The following is a 17,850-nucleotide window of genomic DNA, read 5'->3' on the forward strand; positions in this document are numbered from 1 at the left end:
GGGTTGTGTGAAGTGCTTGGTTGCACCTGGTGGTGGTCAAGCCAATAACTATAAGTATTTGGTTTGGGCTATGTTAGCTTGAGCAATATTATTCTGCAACTCTACTTGGAGTTGGGTGAGATCCAATTATGTTCCTAGACATCCCTATATATTGGCTTTTCTTCACCTTTTTTTGTGCTAACAACAAAGCTCCACATTTATTCAATCTTACCTCTCATTTTATTGCATGCACTACTCCTATTATGCAAAAGCTATTGTTAACTATGAAGGATAGTTTCATCATTGAGTTTTATGTAAGCCATGCAAAAATGAGTCTTAAATATTGGTTTTGTCATCATTGACTATTCTTATGGACATGGTGATGAAGACATTACGTGTAATATATTATCCAGATTTTGAATCTTTGCCGCATTTCTAATGCTAATGACAGTTTCTTATACTAAGCATTCAAATGTACATGGTGACAACCCATGCAAATGAATCATGACATAAGTGGCTTTGTTGGGTTGAGTTTAACCTTACTACTTAGGACCAATTTGCTTGAAGTAAAGCACATTGAATAGTTTGACTATGCTTGTCCGGCCCCAACATCACCTACTACTATAAGCACATGACCTTATAAAGATTAGGCCTACAAACCTCATTATCCTCACTCAATTACTTAATCCCTTGCCCAAAAATCTTTCAATAATCGTCATCACACACAAAGTATCTATTTTGTTGCAGTTTTGGCTCTGATCGTTCTTACTATGGTACCTCTATTGTCACGCAATATGAAAATGCCAAATCATCATTTGTTAGCTTTCACATTGCCTTTCAACTTGTTGAAGCTGGACACTTGAGCCAGTTGGGTAGCCTCCATCCTAGATGTCTCACCAAGGTGCAAAAACACTCCTAAAAAGGAAGAATGGTGGTTTTTCTCAAGAATACTCAACGAGATGCCCCTAGACATAGGTATCGTTTATGGTTTATTTGTGCATGTCTTGTATAATTCTTAGTTGTAGTGCATTTACTCTTACATGGTTGGTATCTTTGTTGTTCTTACCAATACTTAGGATATCTACACTTGCGACTTCCTTTGTCATCCACCACAAAAATCATTAACCAATTGTAAAACCACCTCATTTATCGAAACATAAACTTTTTAGTTCTATGACATGGATAGCCCAAAGCTACAACATATTTGCAAACATGATTTGTCTAATGTGTAGATTTTGACATCAAATAGATGATGTCTTTGTTATTGTAACTAGCTTACCGCAGCACTAAGTGGTTAGATCTTAGGTCTTGGGTTTGAGACCCTACTCTATTACTCCATACGTGTCCTCTTAATTTACTAGATGCCACTTTGGTCCATCTTAATCATGTCCACTCAACAATCTAATAGTATTAGAATTTGAGTGCACATATTTTCGAGATTCATTAATTATGTTGCCATGTACTCTTATTATTTGGATTTCCGTAGGATTACCAAAATTTGCAAGAAAGCGTGAACCTTTTTGCGTAGGATTACCAATAAGCTTGTCTCAATGAAATTATTTATAACTATAAAAGAAATCGGCAATGGAATAGAAGCTCACAAATTTGATGGATCATATATATACATATGTCCAACAATAAGAGTGGTCGATGTGAGTGTTTATATGATCTATCCATACATGCGAGTGGTCGATGTGAGTGTATATATAAGAGTGGTCATGTGCATGTGCGTGAGATCCATCCATGTTGGGTGTCTAGTGAGAAGCATTAGAACGTTTATTAGTAATGCTCAAAGCTCATCCCTGATGTGAATCAAATAACTAGAATGTGAATAAAATTAGGATCATGCATGAGTTTTGCAAACAAGAGGTTGATGGGGAGGGGGGGGGGGGGGGGGGGGGGGGAGAGGTTGGTGATGGGTTGGTTGGTTGGTACTTAGACACTACCAACAATATCACAAATCAAGGGAATCATACTTCCCCGGCCCCCCTCTCTCTCTCTCCCTATAGTTAGTGTTGGCTCTCATATTAGAGCTCATTTTGGGATTTGAACTCTAAGAGGCTAGTATATCTTTCTTTTCATGAAATCCTCATGGATCCTACCACATTTATATAATTTTGAACGGATTGTTACCGGGACCGGCCATTCCATACATCCTAGGTGTTTTTCATCGGATTGTCGCGGCACCCCCGGGATGCACTCTAAGTCAGACTCGGAGGAGATGATGAGCTTGCCAAGATCGTCCCCTCCGGCATCGCCCCGGCCACACAACATTCATGAGTATGATGCTTGGACGAGGCCAAGAATGGCAGGCACCATTGGCAATGCGAAGTCCGCATTCGCATTGGCCTGTGACACCACCGGTTCGGGCGCCCATGCCGGTGCCAAAGCACACCACCAACCAATATTGCCTTTGGCACCGGCCTACTATGTGGTGCACAGCCCGTCCCGCGATTCACGGGACCAAACATCGGCCTCGAGCAATGCATCGTCCCGCCCATCAACACCGCAGCTCACCCCGCTGGGCTCGCCTTTCCATCCCATGGCATCATCGGACGTGCGCACGAATAGAGCCACTCGAGATGGTGGGGCCCGGCACGCACGCATCCCGTCCTACGTAGATGCCCGCTCCTCGATCAGCTCTTCGTCCCACGATGCCACCACGTCGACCAATATGTCGGGCTATGGTAGTACCGAATCGGGCCGCACCCACAAGCCACCCAAGCATCAATACCACCGAAGGCTTCTCCACGACACGATCATCGAGGCCGACAATGAGGAGTTCTACTCTGATCCCGATTCCCGGCACCATATCGATTCAATGCCTTTCTCCGGCGCCCAAATCTATAAGTTCCTCGTGTTCACATTCTTCGGCTCTCTCTTGCTTGGCCTCTTTGTCCTCATCTTTTGGTTTGTGTGCAAGCCCTCACCTCCCATCGTTTCCGTCAAGGTGCGGGTGGAATCCGAAGTGTGAAAGCAATCAATCACTTTAGTACACCCTAAGTATTATTAATCATCCCAATAAGCTATTAGGATGTAGATATGTTATTAATAACCATCATTTAGTAAAATAAAATTGATGTTTTTTATTAACAACCATGTCAAATTAGTTAAAATGTTTGTTAACGATCACCGAATTATAAGTGGTATTGGCATGGAGATATAAATCATAACTCCTTCTAATCAGGTTTTGATTACTCTTTTCTTAGAATATGGTGTTTCAAAATCTCTACATTGCTCAAGGGACGGATGCATCCGGAGTGCCTAGTATGTTCCTCACCGTCAATTCGACACTAGATATCCACTTCGAGAATCGGTCAAAATATGTTCGAGCTCGACTTAATCCATTAATTGTCAAACTACTATACCAAGATCTACCAATAACCATAAAAAAAGTAAGTTACAACCATTTGAACCAACCCTTAATCAATTTTTGCACTCACAAACTATTCTAAGTTTTAGGTGGTAGGTTGAGCATAATATCATTACTTAATGCAATCATGTTCTTCTTATTCTAATGGATGTCTCTTGTTTGATATATGCTCATATGATAAGGTGAGTGGATATGTTCAAACCAAGAAGAGCAAGAAGGTGATACGAGTTCCCTTGGTAACAAACAAAGTCCCTCTTTATGGGGCAGCAACCAATATTGGTGTGGATCCAATTGACCATATCATTGTCCTAAGTACCCAAGTCTCCATCTGTTCACACTATTATATATTGGGGCAAATGTTAAAATCTACGTTTTGCACCCGAATATCGTGCACCAATTTGCATGTAAACTCGCACACGATGACCCTTGTCACCCCACTTAAAAATGCTTGCTCTTCATGAGATGTACCGAAAAGCCAATCCATTCCTCTCATTGAATTGAATCTATTTTCAGTTGTTAATCATCATACTCATCAAGTATTCGTACTTTGATATTGATTTTAATTCCCATCTTGATTTAATTCTTAATACTCATTGCCACACGTACATTGAACTACAAAGATAGGGGGCTTGGCTAAATATGTTTCATACAAAGAGAGAACATTAACATATGGTTGTCTCAATATAGCAAAAACTAAAGAACGTGTCACTTTGGAGTGCTTTGAATGAGAGCATCATGCATGATTTTAATTAAAGAATTCCTCAAAGTTTGTACTAGCTACCAAGAATGCTTAGGAAGGATGAACCAAACTCAAGGAAGATCCAGGGATTAGGAGAACTTAGTTTTTTATTTCAAGATTTTACTTTTTGTTCTACCATTTTGAATCAATTACATGATTGGTGAAATCAATTGGTTGTAAGGGTCATGTTGGTCCCCAAGGACATTAATATATCTTCAATATCATCTTCACATGCATCAACTTAGATATATATGTTACATTAACCCATGTGGAATATTCTTACAAGACAAGTCTCCGATGCATGCATTGCATACTAGCATTCTTTGGCATTGGCACCCATTTTCCCATACCATCTTAGTCCATCATCACTCACATTGTCATTGCAATTAATTTTCGTTCTTGATAACCAAAAGGTACATGCAGCTACACTATCTATTACGTTATATGCTAGTTCCAGCCACTAATGTAATAAGTCTATGTGTTTCTTCCTTTCAGCCTCTTCAAAAGTGCATGATTAGCAAATGTAACATAAATCGTTGGTGTTAGTTACATGCACGTCAGAATATGGATCTTAAACAACATTGTGTTATTGATCGAGTAATGCAATTAATGCTTGCCTTGATCAAGCCATAATCTAATAACACAGCTGCTTTTCACTCACTTATCAATAATCAACGTAAAGCTATGAAATATACAACGTTGTTTGCACATGTTAACAAAACCAAAATATAAAGCAAACAAGATATTTGGGACACCATGGCTTTTTCCTTCCACAAGGCTTTATGTGAGCATCAAATTTACAAAGACCCAAACCTCGATGACCTTACAAACTAACATAAGTACCAAGGCATAAGCAACAAAGAACAACCAGCTTGATAACCAACAAAGAATGACTTTGTGATAGGCAACACCTTGAACAAACAATCAAAATAATAAGCAATAAAGGAACAAAATTCATAACTAAAAACCAAGTATATCACACAATTCATCTAAAAAATCGCCATTCTGGCTATATGTTATGGTTCAAGGTGATGTGCTGTTGATGGTGTAGATCATCCATCCCCCAATCCCAAAATATGTATCAGTTTTTACCTTAACCATCATGGGCACTCAATCTTACATTTCGTAAAATAATAATAAAATTGGCAGTTTTGGTCAACAGAGTACATGTTCAATCATAAAAAAATGCAAGCAAAAGTTTTGATTCAATATACTGTAGGATAGATGACTCTGAGATTTAAATCATGTTTTTATCAACTGTAGAAATCTTTAATACATAAAATTGAATAGGTATTTAAACTTGTATATTGGAAGCACATTGAAAAAAACTGCAAAATGGCATTTGACACTCTGAAAGGTACATAAAGTCCTTTGAATGGAAAGACAAGGCTGGCCCTAACATTCAACTCTTGAAAAGACTTTCACAGCCCAAAAAACCTCTATGGGAAAGTGTTTTACTGATCTTGAAGAAGAAGAATGTATCAAAGAACACAAATGTATTCTTCATCAAAGGCCAGTGTACATATCACTCAACCTCAAACTTGGTCCATTATCTGGTTTGCCCATACCTGCTGCCATCTCAGCATCTAATTGTGAATGAGGTGCCTCTCCTTGCATCATTTTTATTCTGAAAATCTCAAATATATTAGACATCTTGAGAGACATGTGACAGTACTTTGAATTGCATATACATATTTAAACATTTATTTCCAAAACAGAAGTACCTTAACAATTTTGAGATCTAGATTATTTATCTGGCCTAATTTACAAACAAAATTGTTATAATGACAATTAATATACAAGAGGGAAAATGCATGAAATCAGGAAAAATACAGACACCATGTCATCCACAAAGAGATCAATATTCTAAAGCTTATCCACAAGATAAGACAAGTACCAGGAAGAATACATGTTTATGTGGAATCACACTCACAAATGAAGAGATAGAAAGTTCCATATGTATACAGCACAAATTTGTACCATGGAAGTGCCTATTGTATGGATGTATGAATAAAGAATCGATGTATGTGATACAAAAAACAGTTATACAAGAGAAAATCCAACCAAGATACAAAGTCTAACTAATAATTTATAAATATGTAGCCCTTCTTCCTCACGTACATCTACATTTCAACTCCTCGAGGTTAAACTGTAAGACTGAAAAGGAAAAAACTCTTCAACCAGATCTCATGCTCTTAGGATGAAGCTTAGTACAGAGAATAATAAAGTAAAAATATAATGGTATATGAGAAGGCAATCATGAAAACTTTTCATCCCCAAAGAATGCCATCTTTTGGTCCTTGGGGAGTCATGATTTGTGTGTGTATGTATATATATAAACTTAGATTTTGGTGAAATGAAATTATACAATTACCGTTTCCGATGCCGCTTGGTCTTGAAATGTTCATCTCGCACAGCAGATGTGGCAAAGAAACGGCTGCAAAGAAACACAAAAAAACACTCTTTGGTCTCATGAGACACTTTGGCATTCTTTAAGAAGTTAAAACAGGACATCTTCTCTCATTGTTCTTCTTAAATACATACTCAGACACCTGTTTTATCAGGATCAATCACACCATGTCTCTACAACACCAATTTTATTACCACCGCTCACATCATCTCTCTAAAAAGACAAATGTCTTGATTAACATCACTCGCGTCAACTCTCCAAAGCACTGCACTTTATAAGCACTGACCACATTTATCATTATAATTATAATAATTTTCCTATGTTTCGTTAGGGTAGCACCTCGGTACATTAAGGGCAATCAAATTCTACCCCTCTCCCTAATTCCAAAACAATTTTCCTATTTTTAGGTAAGCTTGCACCTTGATTCATTAACAATCAAAGTGTTAGTCTTTAGTAAGGTTAGAGCTTGAGACATCAGATAATCAAGTGGTTAGCACAACTCTGCAGCCACATTCGGCGAGTGGATATGGCTAGGGTTAGGGTTACTTACTCACAGTGCAGACAGTAGAATTGACCCATTCCTGGCAAATCTTCGTCCAGCGGTTGTGGCTTCAACCCAACCTGAACCTCTTTGTGAATAATATCATCACGTGTTCAAATGCCCCAGCAAAACAAAAAGTTAAGGTGCATATACATACACATGTAAAATCATCAGAAACATAGGATAAGTTACACCAAGAGAAATCAGACAAAAAAAAAATACTGAAACCAAAAACAGAAGAATCAGGAAGGATATCTTTGATGAGGAACTTTGCTCTCCTCGCAGTTTTGTGAGAGTATCCCTTCTTCTTGCTCGATTTGTGATTAGGGCAGCGACCCATCTCTGTCTCTCTGTCACTGTGCTGAAGAAAAACAGAGCACCCTGGGGCCAAACGCAAAAAAAACACACCTAAAGTCTATACATAAAAGAGATGTACAAAAATAATGTCTTCACAAAAACTCTTCATAACTTTGTGAAGGTAAGTTTGTAGTAGTAGTGTCTTCTTCTTCTTCACAAAAACTCCTTCTTTGTGTTGGGAAGGTGTGTTTAGTATGTTAGTTCTTCACAAAAACTCTCCATAAATTTTGTGCTGGGAAGGTGTGTTTAGGATGCTAATTCTTCACAAAAACTCTTCATAAACTTTGTGCTGGGAAGGTGTGTGTTTAGTATGTTAGTTCTTCACAAAAACTCTTCATAAATTTTGTGTTGGGAAGGTGTGTGTGGTTTAGTAGTAGTAGTTCTTCACAAAACCTCTACCGTCGCAAAGGTAGATTGTTGTGGTCATATACAAATCGATCAATTACGAATAAGAGCTTTAAACGAGAACGTAGTCCTTAAAATATCACCCTTCTTGTAGGGACATGGCAATCAAGAGATTCTTCTTCTTCACGACGACTTTCTTAGCTACCCAACTCGCTAGACCATGCAATTGACTCAAATAGCAGGAGTATTGTTTTTCATTTGGGGAAACAACTAGAAAAGTGAGCGAGTTCCTAACATATCTCCATTCTTGTACGGACATGGCAATCAAGAGATTCTTCTTCTTAACTACAACTTCTTTTTTCTTTTTTTAAAGAAAGATGCACCTTAGTATAGTACTTGAAAAGTCTACGTAGAAAAAATAGGAGACATTTCATCTCACTTCTTATTTCTTGACTACAACTTTCTTAACGAGTGAACTTGCTAGACCATATAATTGACTCAAATAGCATTGTTTTCCATTCGGGGAAACAACTAAAAATACGACAAATCATTTTGACTGAGTTTTTTTCCGCTTCGAAGTAATTGTTTGCCCAAATGTGGATCTATTGTTCAAAATCAGAGCAATTTAGTTCATGATATGATCGTACTTATATGCATGTAGATGTGTAAATCAACGAGATATCAAAATGTAAGTGGGTTCCAAGAAAAATGTTTGAAGGAGTTTTCCCCTTCTTTGTAACGGTTTGCAAGAATGTGGGATAATTGTTCAAAAAGGGCTTCATGATATCGTCTTTTTTGTATGTACATGGATGTGAATATTGATAAGAACACCTCCTAGAATATCGATTAGAATCGTGATGGATTTGTCGTGGTCACAATTGTGTAGCCCAAAGAGCGAGGTGTAGCCCAAATAGTGAGGAATATACAACTACAAATGAGAAGTGCATGATTGGTCATTTGTCCTACATATATTCCTCATAAACCTTATGTTTCTATATAGATCACTCTTTCGGTGGCTCACAAAGTAATAGATGGGATATTGGCTTAATTTAGTCCTCTTGGTGCTCAATACCCATTCCCATAATTAATTATTGATATTTTAGAACTCCCTCCATATGCCAAGTTTCATAAGTGAAGGTTGAGAATACTAATTTGACGAGGGATTCATTGGTGAATTCTTACTAGGGAAGTGAGTTTTTCTCGACAATGGTGAGCTTTTGGAATAAATTGTTGTGAGCTTTTTAGAAGTTTGCTTCTCACTCGTGACCATCAACAATCTACCTCCATTGCATGTGCATACCATACTTTGTTTTTGTCGATACATCATAACCATTCATACCCTGCTTCCATTCCACATGCAACCATGCATTCTCTTAATCATGGCACTTTGACAACAAATATATTTCATCTCCATGTGCAACTACATTTTCCTAATCATATCATTTTCATGAGATATGCCTTTTACACATCCATGATACGTACCATTGAATAACTATACCATTCATAATATGTTCCATGTTTACCCATAAGTTTGTATTCATGCCACTAAGATAGCATCCATGACGCATAAATAAATATGTATGGTTTCACATTGCATGCTGCCATGCTCATTGTGCATTATCTTAATCGTCATTAGACGTGGTCAATATCAAAATACGGGTATCGTTGTCCTCTTCCTACAAACACCATTAGTTAATCACCTCGTTACTAGTTAACTACTAGGCTTGAACTTCTTATTTCTCTCTTTACACCACTTTGAGTTAATTACATAAATAATATGAGTTTCTTCTGGTTTGAACTCCTTTCTTTTCATCATTATGAAAATTAGGTGAAAAGGTTCCACATGCGTGTTTTAGGGTATAATTTTAAATTTTTATTACCATAGGAAAAACTACTTTTGTTCGATGCACACTCACAAATATCACAAGTTATATGGGTGAACACAATGTCTTGTCTTGTGCTTTTTAGATACCCTTCATTAACACGACAAACACAATGTCCAAACTTCGATTTTGTTATTTCAACAATTTTCTCTCAAAGTAGGTATATGCCACGTTTGGGTAAGTATATTTCTAAGTTAAATGCGTTTGTGTAAGTTATTATATATGTTGTATCAATCCCCCTTTTTCTTTTAGGGGTCGATACTTGTACTTGGGGAAAAACTGAAAAAATATTGGTTAACATAACATTAGCAGAAGAAACTTCTCATGAGAGTGTAAATGCGACAAATTGCAAGGGCGGGCAATACATTTCACTTTCACATCATCCCTTTATTTTATGCACGCACAAATAATATGGTGGTTTAAAATCAACGATAAAACCAATGGTTGAACTTCCTTTATGTTGATATGTAGTTAATAAATTAACTACTAAGCTAAAATATATGACTCGATGAACCATTATCAATGTGTTAGATTAGTACAAGGATGTAATGTAGCCAATGGATTAATAGCACGAGCATAAAGGAGCTTAATCATGTCCATTACCTTAACCATAATCTTTATCGATTGGTTGTATAACGAGGTGCTTTATGTTCATATCCACCGTGATTTTAGCCATAAGACAAACCAACACGACAATTTGGATTTATGCACTTTAATGATGTAGTGCACTTATTTAAGAATGATTAAGAGATTTAAGCTTGCTAACACCTTTATCCAGAAATGCTTATGATACACCCCTATCATGTGGTCAAGATCGGAAGAAAGCTCGTGGTACAGACATTGGTATAGAGACCATCACATTGCATGATAATCGGGGGAGGCAAGTGCTAGTAGGACATGGGGTGAAGGGTCAAGACTCAATACATAGCCATGGGTTATCGAGTTATGCATAGAAAATCTAAGGAGTGATTTTATGTTCCATTAAATGTTATGTTATGGGTCAGGGTAAGCCGACTTGCGAATGTCTACATGATACATGTATAAATAGCACTGACAAAAGGAACGACTACTCAATGTGGACTTGTGCGGTGCATGAGATGTCGGGTGCATGTGTAACAGTAGTATCCCATGGGCCCGACACTCGACACGGAACGATGGTGCGTGCGGGGGGGGCCGTGGAAGAGAGAGAGAGAGAGAGAGAGAGAGAGAGAGAGAGAGAGAGAGAGAGAGAGAGAGAGAGAGAGAGAGAGAGAGAGAGAACGAGTGGTGAGCAAAGCGCGTGGATAAGAAAGAAGAAGCACGTGCGCTTTGGGATTGCCACGTGGCGGGCGCCCATTTGCTCGGGAGGGAGCTGGGGATTTTTTGGAATTAAAAGAGCATCTCGACGGAAGCTGCTGCGCTTTCTCCCGCCTGCCACGTGGAAAGGAGGGTGCGCGGACCTGCCACGTGGGCATGACGTGGCGCAGGCGCCGAGCTGGCAGTGCGGAGCGGTGGCCCGCGCAACGGGGGGCGAAGGCGCACGCCACGTGGCGATGACGTGGCGCTGCATAAGAACGATGAACCAGCGGCAGATGGAAAGAAGAGCTCAAAACCTTCTCTCTCTCTCTCTCTCTCTCTCTCTCTCTGTCTGTCTGTCTGTCTGCAGAGTTAGGGTTTATAGAGCTTCTCTCTGTCTCTGCCTCCATCTCTGTCTGTCTGTCTGTCTGTCTGTGACTGGAGTTCAGAGACGCAGGCCTCAGTACAGTCCATGGCTATGGCTTCCACCACCTCCTCTGCCTCCCTGGCTTCAGCGTCCTCCTCCCCATCCCTCACCAACAAGCTCATGCAGATCAGATCTCTTCCTACCTCGTCCACTACCAGTTTCAATGGGTTGCGCCTCCCAGAAGCCGCCGTTCCTCATCAGGGCCTTCTCCTTCAGTCTCCATCTACCTTGTTTGGCAAGGACAGGAACAACAACAAGAATATGATGAAATCGCTCCTGGTTCGTAGCATGAATGCAGCCGCCCTAGAAACCCAGAAAGGATCATCTTTAATCTTCATTTCTACTGAAGTGGCCCCGTGGAGCAAAACCGGAGGCTTAGGAGACGTTCTTGGAGGTCTCCCTCCTGCCCTTGCGGTATGGTTTCCTAATACACTATAGAACATCTTTTGATTTAACACATGATTTTGATGCGATTAAATCAAGACCAGAGATAGGCGAACCAACATTTGAGGTAAATAAAGGTAGACCAATCAATATTAGGCTGACTATAACTACACATTAATAGGCAATTAGGAGTCAAATCAAGACATGAGATAGGGCGTTCATCATTGGATGGCCCTAATTAACTTAACATTGCGGATCTAATTAGGAATGACATCAATGCTAGAGATAGGACAATCAGCATTCGGATGGGCATATGGCTACATTTGTTTCAATATCTATGATATTAACACATACATTGTTCACATGCACAGGTTCATTAGGTTTAGGGTGATGTGAAGAGCTAGGTATTCCCACCAATCCACATTTGGGTGATTAGAAGTCTAATCAAGGCTAGAACTAGGCCATTCAACATTTGAGTGGTTTTATGGCAACCTACCTTCAGGTAGCTGTAGTCTAGATATGGACATTGTTGATAGTGTGGAAGTTTCTATCTAGACAGTCACAACATGAATGTATTCATTCTTTATGATGGACCAAAGAAGGATAGAGATGGGACAATAAATATTAGCCTTATGGGCCACCTTTACCCTCAAATATCTATGACCTGGACACAAACATTACCCATTTAAACAACTTCTGAGCGTTTGGAGTTATATAATATCCATCTACCCTTCCGCATCTCTTCTTCACCCAAGTCATTATGTGAATGGATCCACCCTCTTGTGATGGAAGAGACATATTTTGGACATTTCTTTCTGCACTACTCTTCTAATGGACATGCTAGCATAGTATGGGATGTGTGTGAGACGCCAATCAGTGATAATTGGTCGTGTTGGAGAATTAACTGTGTAGGTTTACTTTTCTTTAATAGCATTAACATATAGATTCATTCGTGTTATTAATATCTACAGCTTTTTAATTTTGATATTTCTTAATAATGTTTTGTTTTGCAGGGTCGTGGTCATCGTGTTATGACTATCTCACCCCGTTATGACCAGTATAAAGATTCATGGGACACCGGGGTTGTGATTGATGTAAGTGCAAACATTAAATTCTGATAATGCAATTGAATCTCATATTTTTTATTAGCAGAAATTTAAGAATGGCATTCTTTTTTGTTGGGAGAGCCCCCCCTTTGCCATGTGCTACCATTTTAGGGTTCATGTCATAAACTGTAACTGTGCCATTAACATGAGCATCATATTTAACAAGAGTGATGAAGGTTTATGTTATGACAGTTTTATTTGAAGGTCACTAGATTCTGCATTTAGCATTTGATTCTTTGATGACATATACCAAGAAGTATTTGGCAAATTTCCCTTCCTCTCGAATTTTCAAATAATGTGCAACTCTATAAGGATATGTAATTGGGCTTTATCTTTGTTAACATTTAAACTTAAGCGAAAGATTCTTGTTCGTTTATGATTCCCATAATGCTATAACCATGCCTGATTGTTGCACTCACAATACTGTCTGCTCCAAACTGCAGAAAATGGGAATTGTAGGGGCAGAAGTGTTGAAGATTTCTTTGAATGTGGATAGCTCTTATGTTTAGATCATCTCCCTTGCAGGTTAAAGTGGGGGACAAAGTAGAGCAAGTTCGATTTTTCCATACCTACAAACGTGGTGTAGATCGAATCTTTGTTGATCATCCCTTTTTCCTTGCCAAGGTATGACATAGTGATTGGCTTATAGGTCAGTCTTGTATATATCGATTCAGTCTTTGGATAAATTAACATACATTCTGCATTTCCACTCATTCCCTTTTCTCCAATCTAAATAGGTGTGGGGTAAAACTGGTGGTAAGATCTATGGACCAGAAGCTGGACGAGATTACCAGGACAATGAACTGAGATTCTCCCTCTTTGCACAAGTATAATGTTTATAGCCTTTCTTTTTCATGTTTGGGTTGTGTGTCACCCTCTGGATTAGAGCCTTGTGGACCTTAAATGGAAAGTCTGTATTTTGTTGCAGGCAGCTATTGAGGCTGCTTTAAAGCTAAATTTAAACAATAAATTCTTCAGTGGCCCTTATGGTAAAACCATTTTATCTTCCATCTGGTTGGCTACCCATTTTGATTTGTATTATATTTTTTCATTGCCTTGAGATCTTTCCCTTTGCATACAGGCGAGGATGTAATCTTTATAGCTAATGATTGGCATTCAGCGCTTGTACCATGCTATCTGAAGGCTAATTATCAATCGAAAGGCTTGTTTAACAATGCAAAGGTATCTAGGTGCGAGCACCATTAAATATGTTTTTGTATAATGTCATATTTGTCGGAAGAATACCATAACATGTGGTTTGGAATGGCAACGTGATACACATTGTTAAAATGTGGCTTAGGGGAACATGGCGATGTAATGATAATTATCGAGGCTCACATTCATGATTCATAATATGAATATTGGATGCAGGTCGCTCTCTGTATACATAACATTGCATACCAAGGCAGGTTTGCTTTCCAAGATTTCTCTCTTTTGAATCTTCCGGATAGCTTCAAGAGCTCCTTTGACTTCATTGATGGGTATGTGGCGGTCCTTGCACTACAATTCTCGTTGAGTAAGAATGTTTTGAGGTTGCTTCATCTAGTATATATAGCAAATGAATGATACTTTATTTCTCTTTATGTTTTACAGCTACGATGTACCTGTGAGAGGCAGGAAGATCAATTGGTTGAAAGCTGGAATGTTAGAGTCTGATTTAGTGCTCACTGTCAGCCCAAATTATGCTTCTGAGCTTATATCAGGGGAAGACAGGGGTGTGGAATTGGATACAATTGTTAAGAAAACAGGCATTACCGGCATCAGTAATGGAATGGATGTCCAAGAGTGGGATCCGTCATCAGACAAGTATCTGGAAGTGAAATATGATTCGACGACAGTAAGTTTTATCTTTTATGTTGTGTAGAGAATATTTATTTGGTTTATCTTGATCTCGAAAGTAACATATAACAATTTCCAAAGGAATCACAATTCCAATGATAGCAAGTATATGCTAATTTAGTTTTGGCAACTGATTGAAATATGTTTGTTAGACTATTTATACTATAATCAGTTTTAACCTTTGAGCACCCTATAAAACATGCATGACTATAACATCCTGATTACTTTCTTTGGACCTGGCCCTGAGCTATCCTGGGTTCACTGATGACATTTCTAGTCTTGAGCGTGCCATGCCTATACACAACCATCTTTCCATGCAAGTGGTGTTATATACATTTGAGTTTTTCTATGGCTCAAATCATGAACTAACAATTGCAGTTGGTTACGTTGAAATCATTAAGGACATCACAACATGCAAGTTTCTAGTCCATGATTTGTGCTATAGGAGAACAATGGCGTTTGACCTATGTTGAGTTCAATTGTGACATGACATGTCTTTTCTAAGTTTCTCATGCATGAAACTGGTTTTCCATGTGAATGTGCATGAGAATATTATGAGGTATTTTCTTGATTTCCTCTTCATTCATTCCATGGCAGGTTCTTGAAGCAAAACCAGCTTTGAAGGAAGCTCTGCAGGCTGAAGCAGGGTTGCCTATCAATCCTGACATTCCAGTTTTTGGTTTTATTGGAAGATTGGAAGAACAAAAAGGCTCCGACATCCTTGCTGAGGCAGTTCCAGAGATCCTTAAGGATGATGTACAAGTGATCATCTTGGTATGGTGCCCTTGAACTTCAATTTCTTGTTTTGCAGTGACGACTTCATTAGTGTTAAAGTGTTCTGTATCTCCAATTCCTTCCCGTTTTTTGGAGGAGGGGGGGGGGGGGGGGGGGCATTAGGAGTATTTATATGTATTTCCAGTAACTTTCTTGGGATTAAGTTATTGTTGAGAGCATTTATGTATGCATATATCTATTTCCCTTTATAGCATTGGGAGAATTTGTGTGATAATTCATTGTCATGTATAATCCACCTATCCCAGGGAACAGGCAAAAAGAACCTGGAGAAACAATTGGAAAAGCTGGAGTTGAAATATCCTGACAAAGTCAGATGTGTTATGAAGTTCAATGTACCCTTGGCACACATGATAACAGGGGGTGCCGATTTCATGCTGGTTCCAAGCAGATTTGAACCATGTGGTTTGATTCAGTTGCATGCCATGCGATACGGCACGGTATGTACTCTCTATCTCTCACACCCCTCCTTATGCATATACATATTTACATACATGTGCAGAATATGTATCCATATATATATATATATACACTTTTTGTATATTGTCGTTTCTTTCATCGTAGGTATCTCAAAGACATGCACTCTTGTTCATATACTTGTTGCGTAGGCCTCTAGTAAACTTCATAGTATATACACATGTTCATATATTTGTCGCCTAGGCTCCTAGCAAACTTTGAAAAAAAATCTTTCTTTTTTACCCTCTCCACATATTGGGTGTCCTAAACTAGACCTAATATTTGGGAGTTGTCTCTGTTTTTTGTCAGGTTCCCGTTGTTGCATCTACTGGAGGTCTTGTGGATACCGTAACAGATGGAGAAACTGGTATTCACGTTGGCAAGGCTTTCAATGTGAAAGTGAGTGCTATATATGTTTTTAAGGCAATTATATGTTTCAACTTTCAGCTAAAAATCTTTATGTTGAGAGATTTGGGCATTTATGGTTTGATTTCATAGTGCGAAGAAGTGGATCCAAGTGACGTTTCAGCTCTTGTAGCTGCAGTTGGAAGAGCTGTAAAACTCTATGGAACACCTACATACTACAAAATGGTGAAAGCCGGCATGGCACAAGATTTGTCTTGGAAGGTATTAATTAACCTTTTAGTGACAATGTTTTCAAACTTGAATAAAAAATGGCATGTGCGCACTGCAAAGCTATGGACAAAACTTCCTATAATTAAAGAGCCCCACACCTATCTACACACACACACAACATGTATAAATGTGCTACACCAACCTTACCTACATAAGCTATGATATTTTGTTCTGGTAAAAAGTGTGGAAATATAAATCAAGAAGAGTGGGACGAATTTGTCCCTTATGTATTCCTTTGTGATATATGTTTTGAAATCAAGCATCACTTCCTTGTACGACAACGACCCTTTGTGTTTGTTTGATACTAATCATGTGTTTGAAACATAGGGCCCTGCAAAGCAATGGGAGCAAGTATTGTTGAGATTACGAGTACAAGGAGATGGAGAAGGGTTTGACGGTGAAGAGATTGCTCCTTTGGCAAAGGAAAATGTTGCCACTCCATAGTATCTTGTCTCAAGAGAATTATGATATGGAGATGCCAAACTTCACAAAGACCTAGCCTTTTGGCGGGAGCTTGTAAAAATTTTAATTTTTTCTTGTTACGAGTTGATGGTATAATCACTACGGAGAGGGCTATAATCATCACAAAACTTTTCGTATATACTGCTAGGAAAGTTCCAATTTCTGAAATAGAGTGATGGACCCACCTATGTGCACAACTTTTCATCCTCTTTAAATTATATTAAGTTTTCAAGAGTTCTTCTAGAACCAATAGTGTAATTTTTGTTATCATGATCTCTTCCTTTTTTACGTCTCACCAATTTTAATAACTGCTTTGTAATATTTTCCTGAATTACAATGATGTTAATCATTCTTGTTTCATTGTTGTTGGGCTCATTGAAGTAGTATGTCACATTATTTTGTTCTTTGTGCTACCATTAAACAAAAGCTTCCTAGGCCCACTACAAAGCAATAGAATTTCCTTAAAAGCAACCAATCTTTCATAAAATAATTCACTGGTTGCATTGCATATGTATCCAGTCTATGATTTTAACATTAAATCCCCACAAAGATAAATAATACTCCACAAAAGGTGAACGCACATGTGCTATGCCACGTTGTATTCTCTGAATTTGCATAAAATATATGGTGATGCAAATATTCAATATTTTGAAATGCAAAAGCTTGTGCTAGATAATGCTTGCAACATACACTACAACATGCATGCATGCACTTGTGTCTCATAGTTCTTGGTAAGTTTAGTGAAAATCTTTAACTTTAAACTCCAAATGTACAATAGTCGCTTCGAATAAGTCCACTAGTCCTAGTTATAAAATAACCCTACTCAAAGAAGGAAAAACAAGTTTC

At 38.4% G+C, this 17,850-nt stretch overlaps 3 protein-coding genes across 3 annotated transcripts; 2 read left to right on the forward strand and 1 right to left on the reverse strand.

The window, feature by feature from the left end:
- Positions 1–2,173: 2,173 nt before the first annotated feature.
- LOC147856422 (uncharacterized) lies at positions 2,174–3,905 on the forward strand. The gene is made up of 3 exons (XM_087329614.1): positions 2,174–2,929; positions 3,189–3,374; positions 3,535–3,905. The coding sequence occupies exons 1-3, from the start codon at positions 2,174–2,176 to the stop codon at positions 3,811–3,813; spliced, it is 1,221 nt and encodes a 406-aa protein (XP_087185740.1). The 3' UTR covers positions 3,814–3,905.
- Positions 3,906–5,409: 1,504 nt separating this feature from the next.
- On the reverse strand, positions 5,410–7,462 carry LOC147856423 (zinc finger (C2H2 type) family protein). Its single transcript, XM_087328992.1, has 4 exons — positions 7,298–7,462; positions 7,052–7,151; positions 6,466–6,528; positions 5,410–5,718 (listed from the first exon to the last, which is right to left on the reverse strand). Exons 1-4 carry the CDS (start codon positions 7,380–7,382, stop codon positions 5,598–5,600), a joined length of 369 nt encoding a protein of 122 aa, XP_087185118.1. The 5' UTR covers positions 7,383–7,462; the 3' UTR covers positions 5,410–5,597.
- A 3,887-nt stretch (positions 7,463–11,349) lies between these two features.
- GBSS1 (UDP-Glycosyltransferase superfamily protein) lies at positions 11,350–17,250 on the forward strand. Its single transcript, XM_087329308.1, has 13 exons — positions 11,350–11,743; positions 12,727–12,807; positions 13,345–13,443; positions 13,557–13,646; positions 13,748–13,808; positions 13,901–14,001; positions 14,191–14,300; positions 14,413–14,656; positions 15,256–15,432; positions 15,699–15,890; positions 16,216–16,305; positions 16,405–16,533; positions 16,870–17,250. Exons 1-13 carry the CDS (start codon positions 11,375–11,377, stop codon positions 16,984–16,986), a joined length of 1,860 nt encoding a protein of 619 aa, XP_087185434.1. The 5' UTR covers positions 11,350–11,374; the 3' UTR covers positions 16,987–17,250.
- The last annotated feature ends 600 nt before the right edge of the window (positions 17,251–17,850 follow it).

Source organism: Azolla caroliniana, unplaced genomic scaffold (genome assembly GCF_043228905.1).
Source record: "Azolla caroliniana isolate FFs.n. ecotype wild unplaced genomic scaffold, voAzoCaro1.0.p SCAF_13, whole genome shotgun sequence".
Taxonomy (NCBI): Eukaryota; Viridiplantae; Streptophyta; class Polypodiopsida; order Salviniales; family Salviniaceae; genus Azolla; species Azolla caroliniana.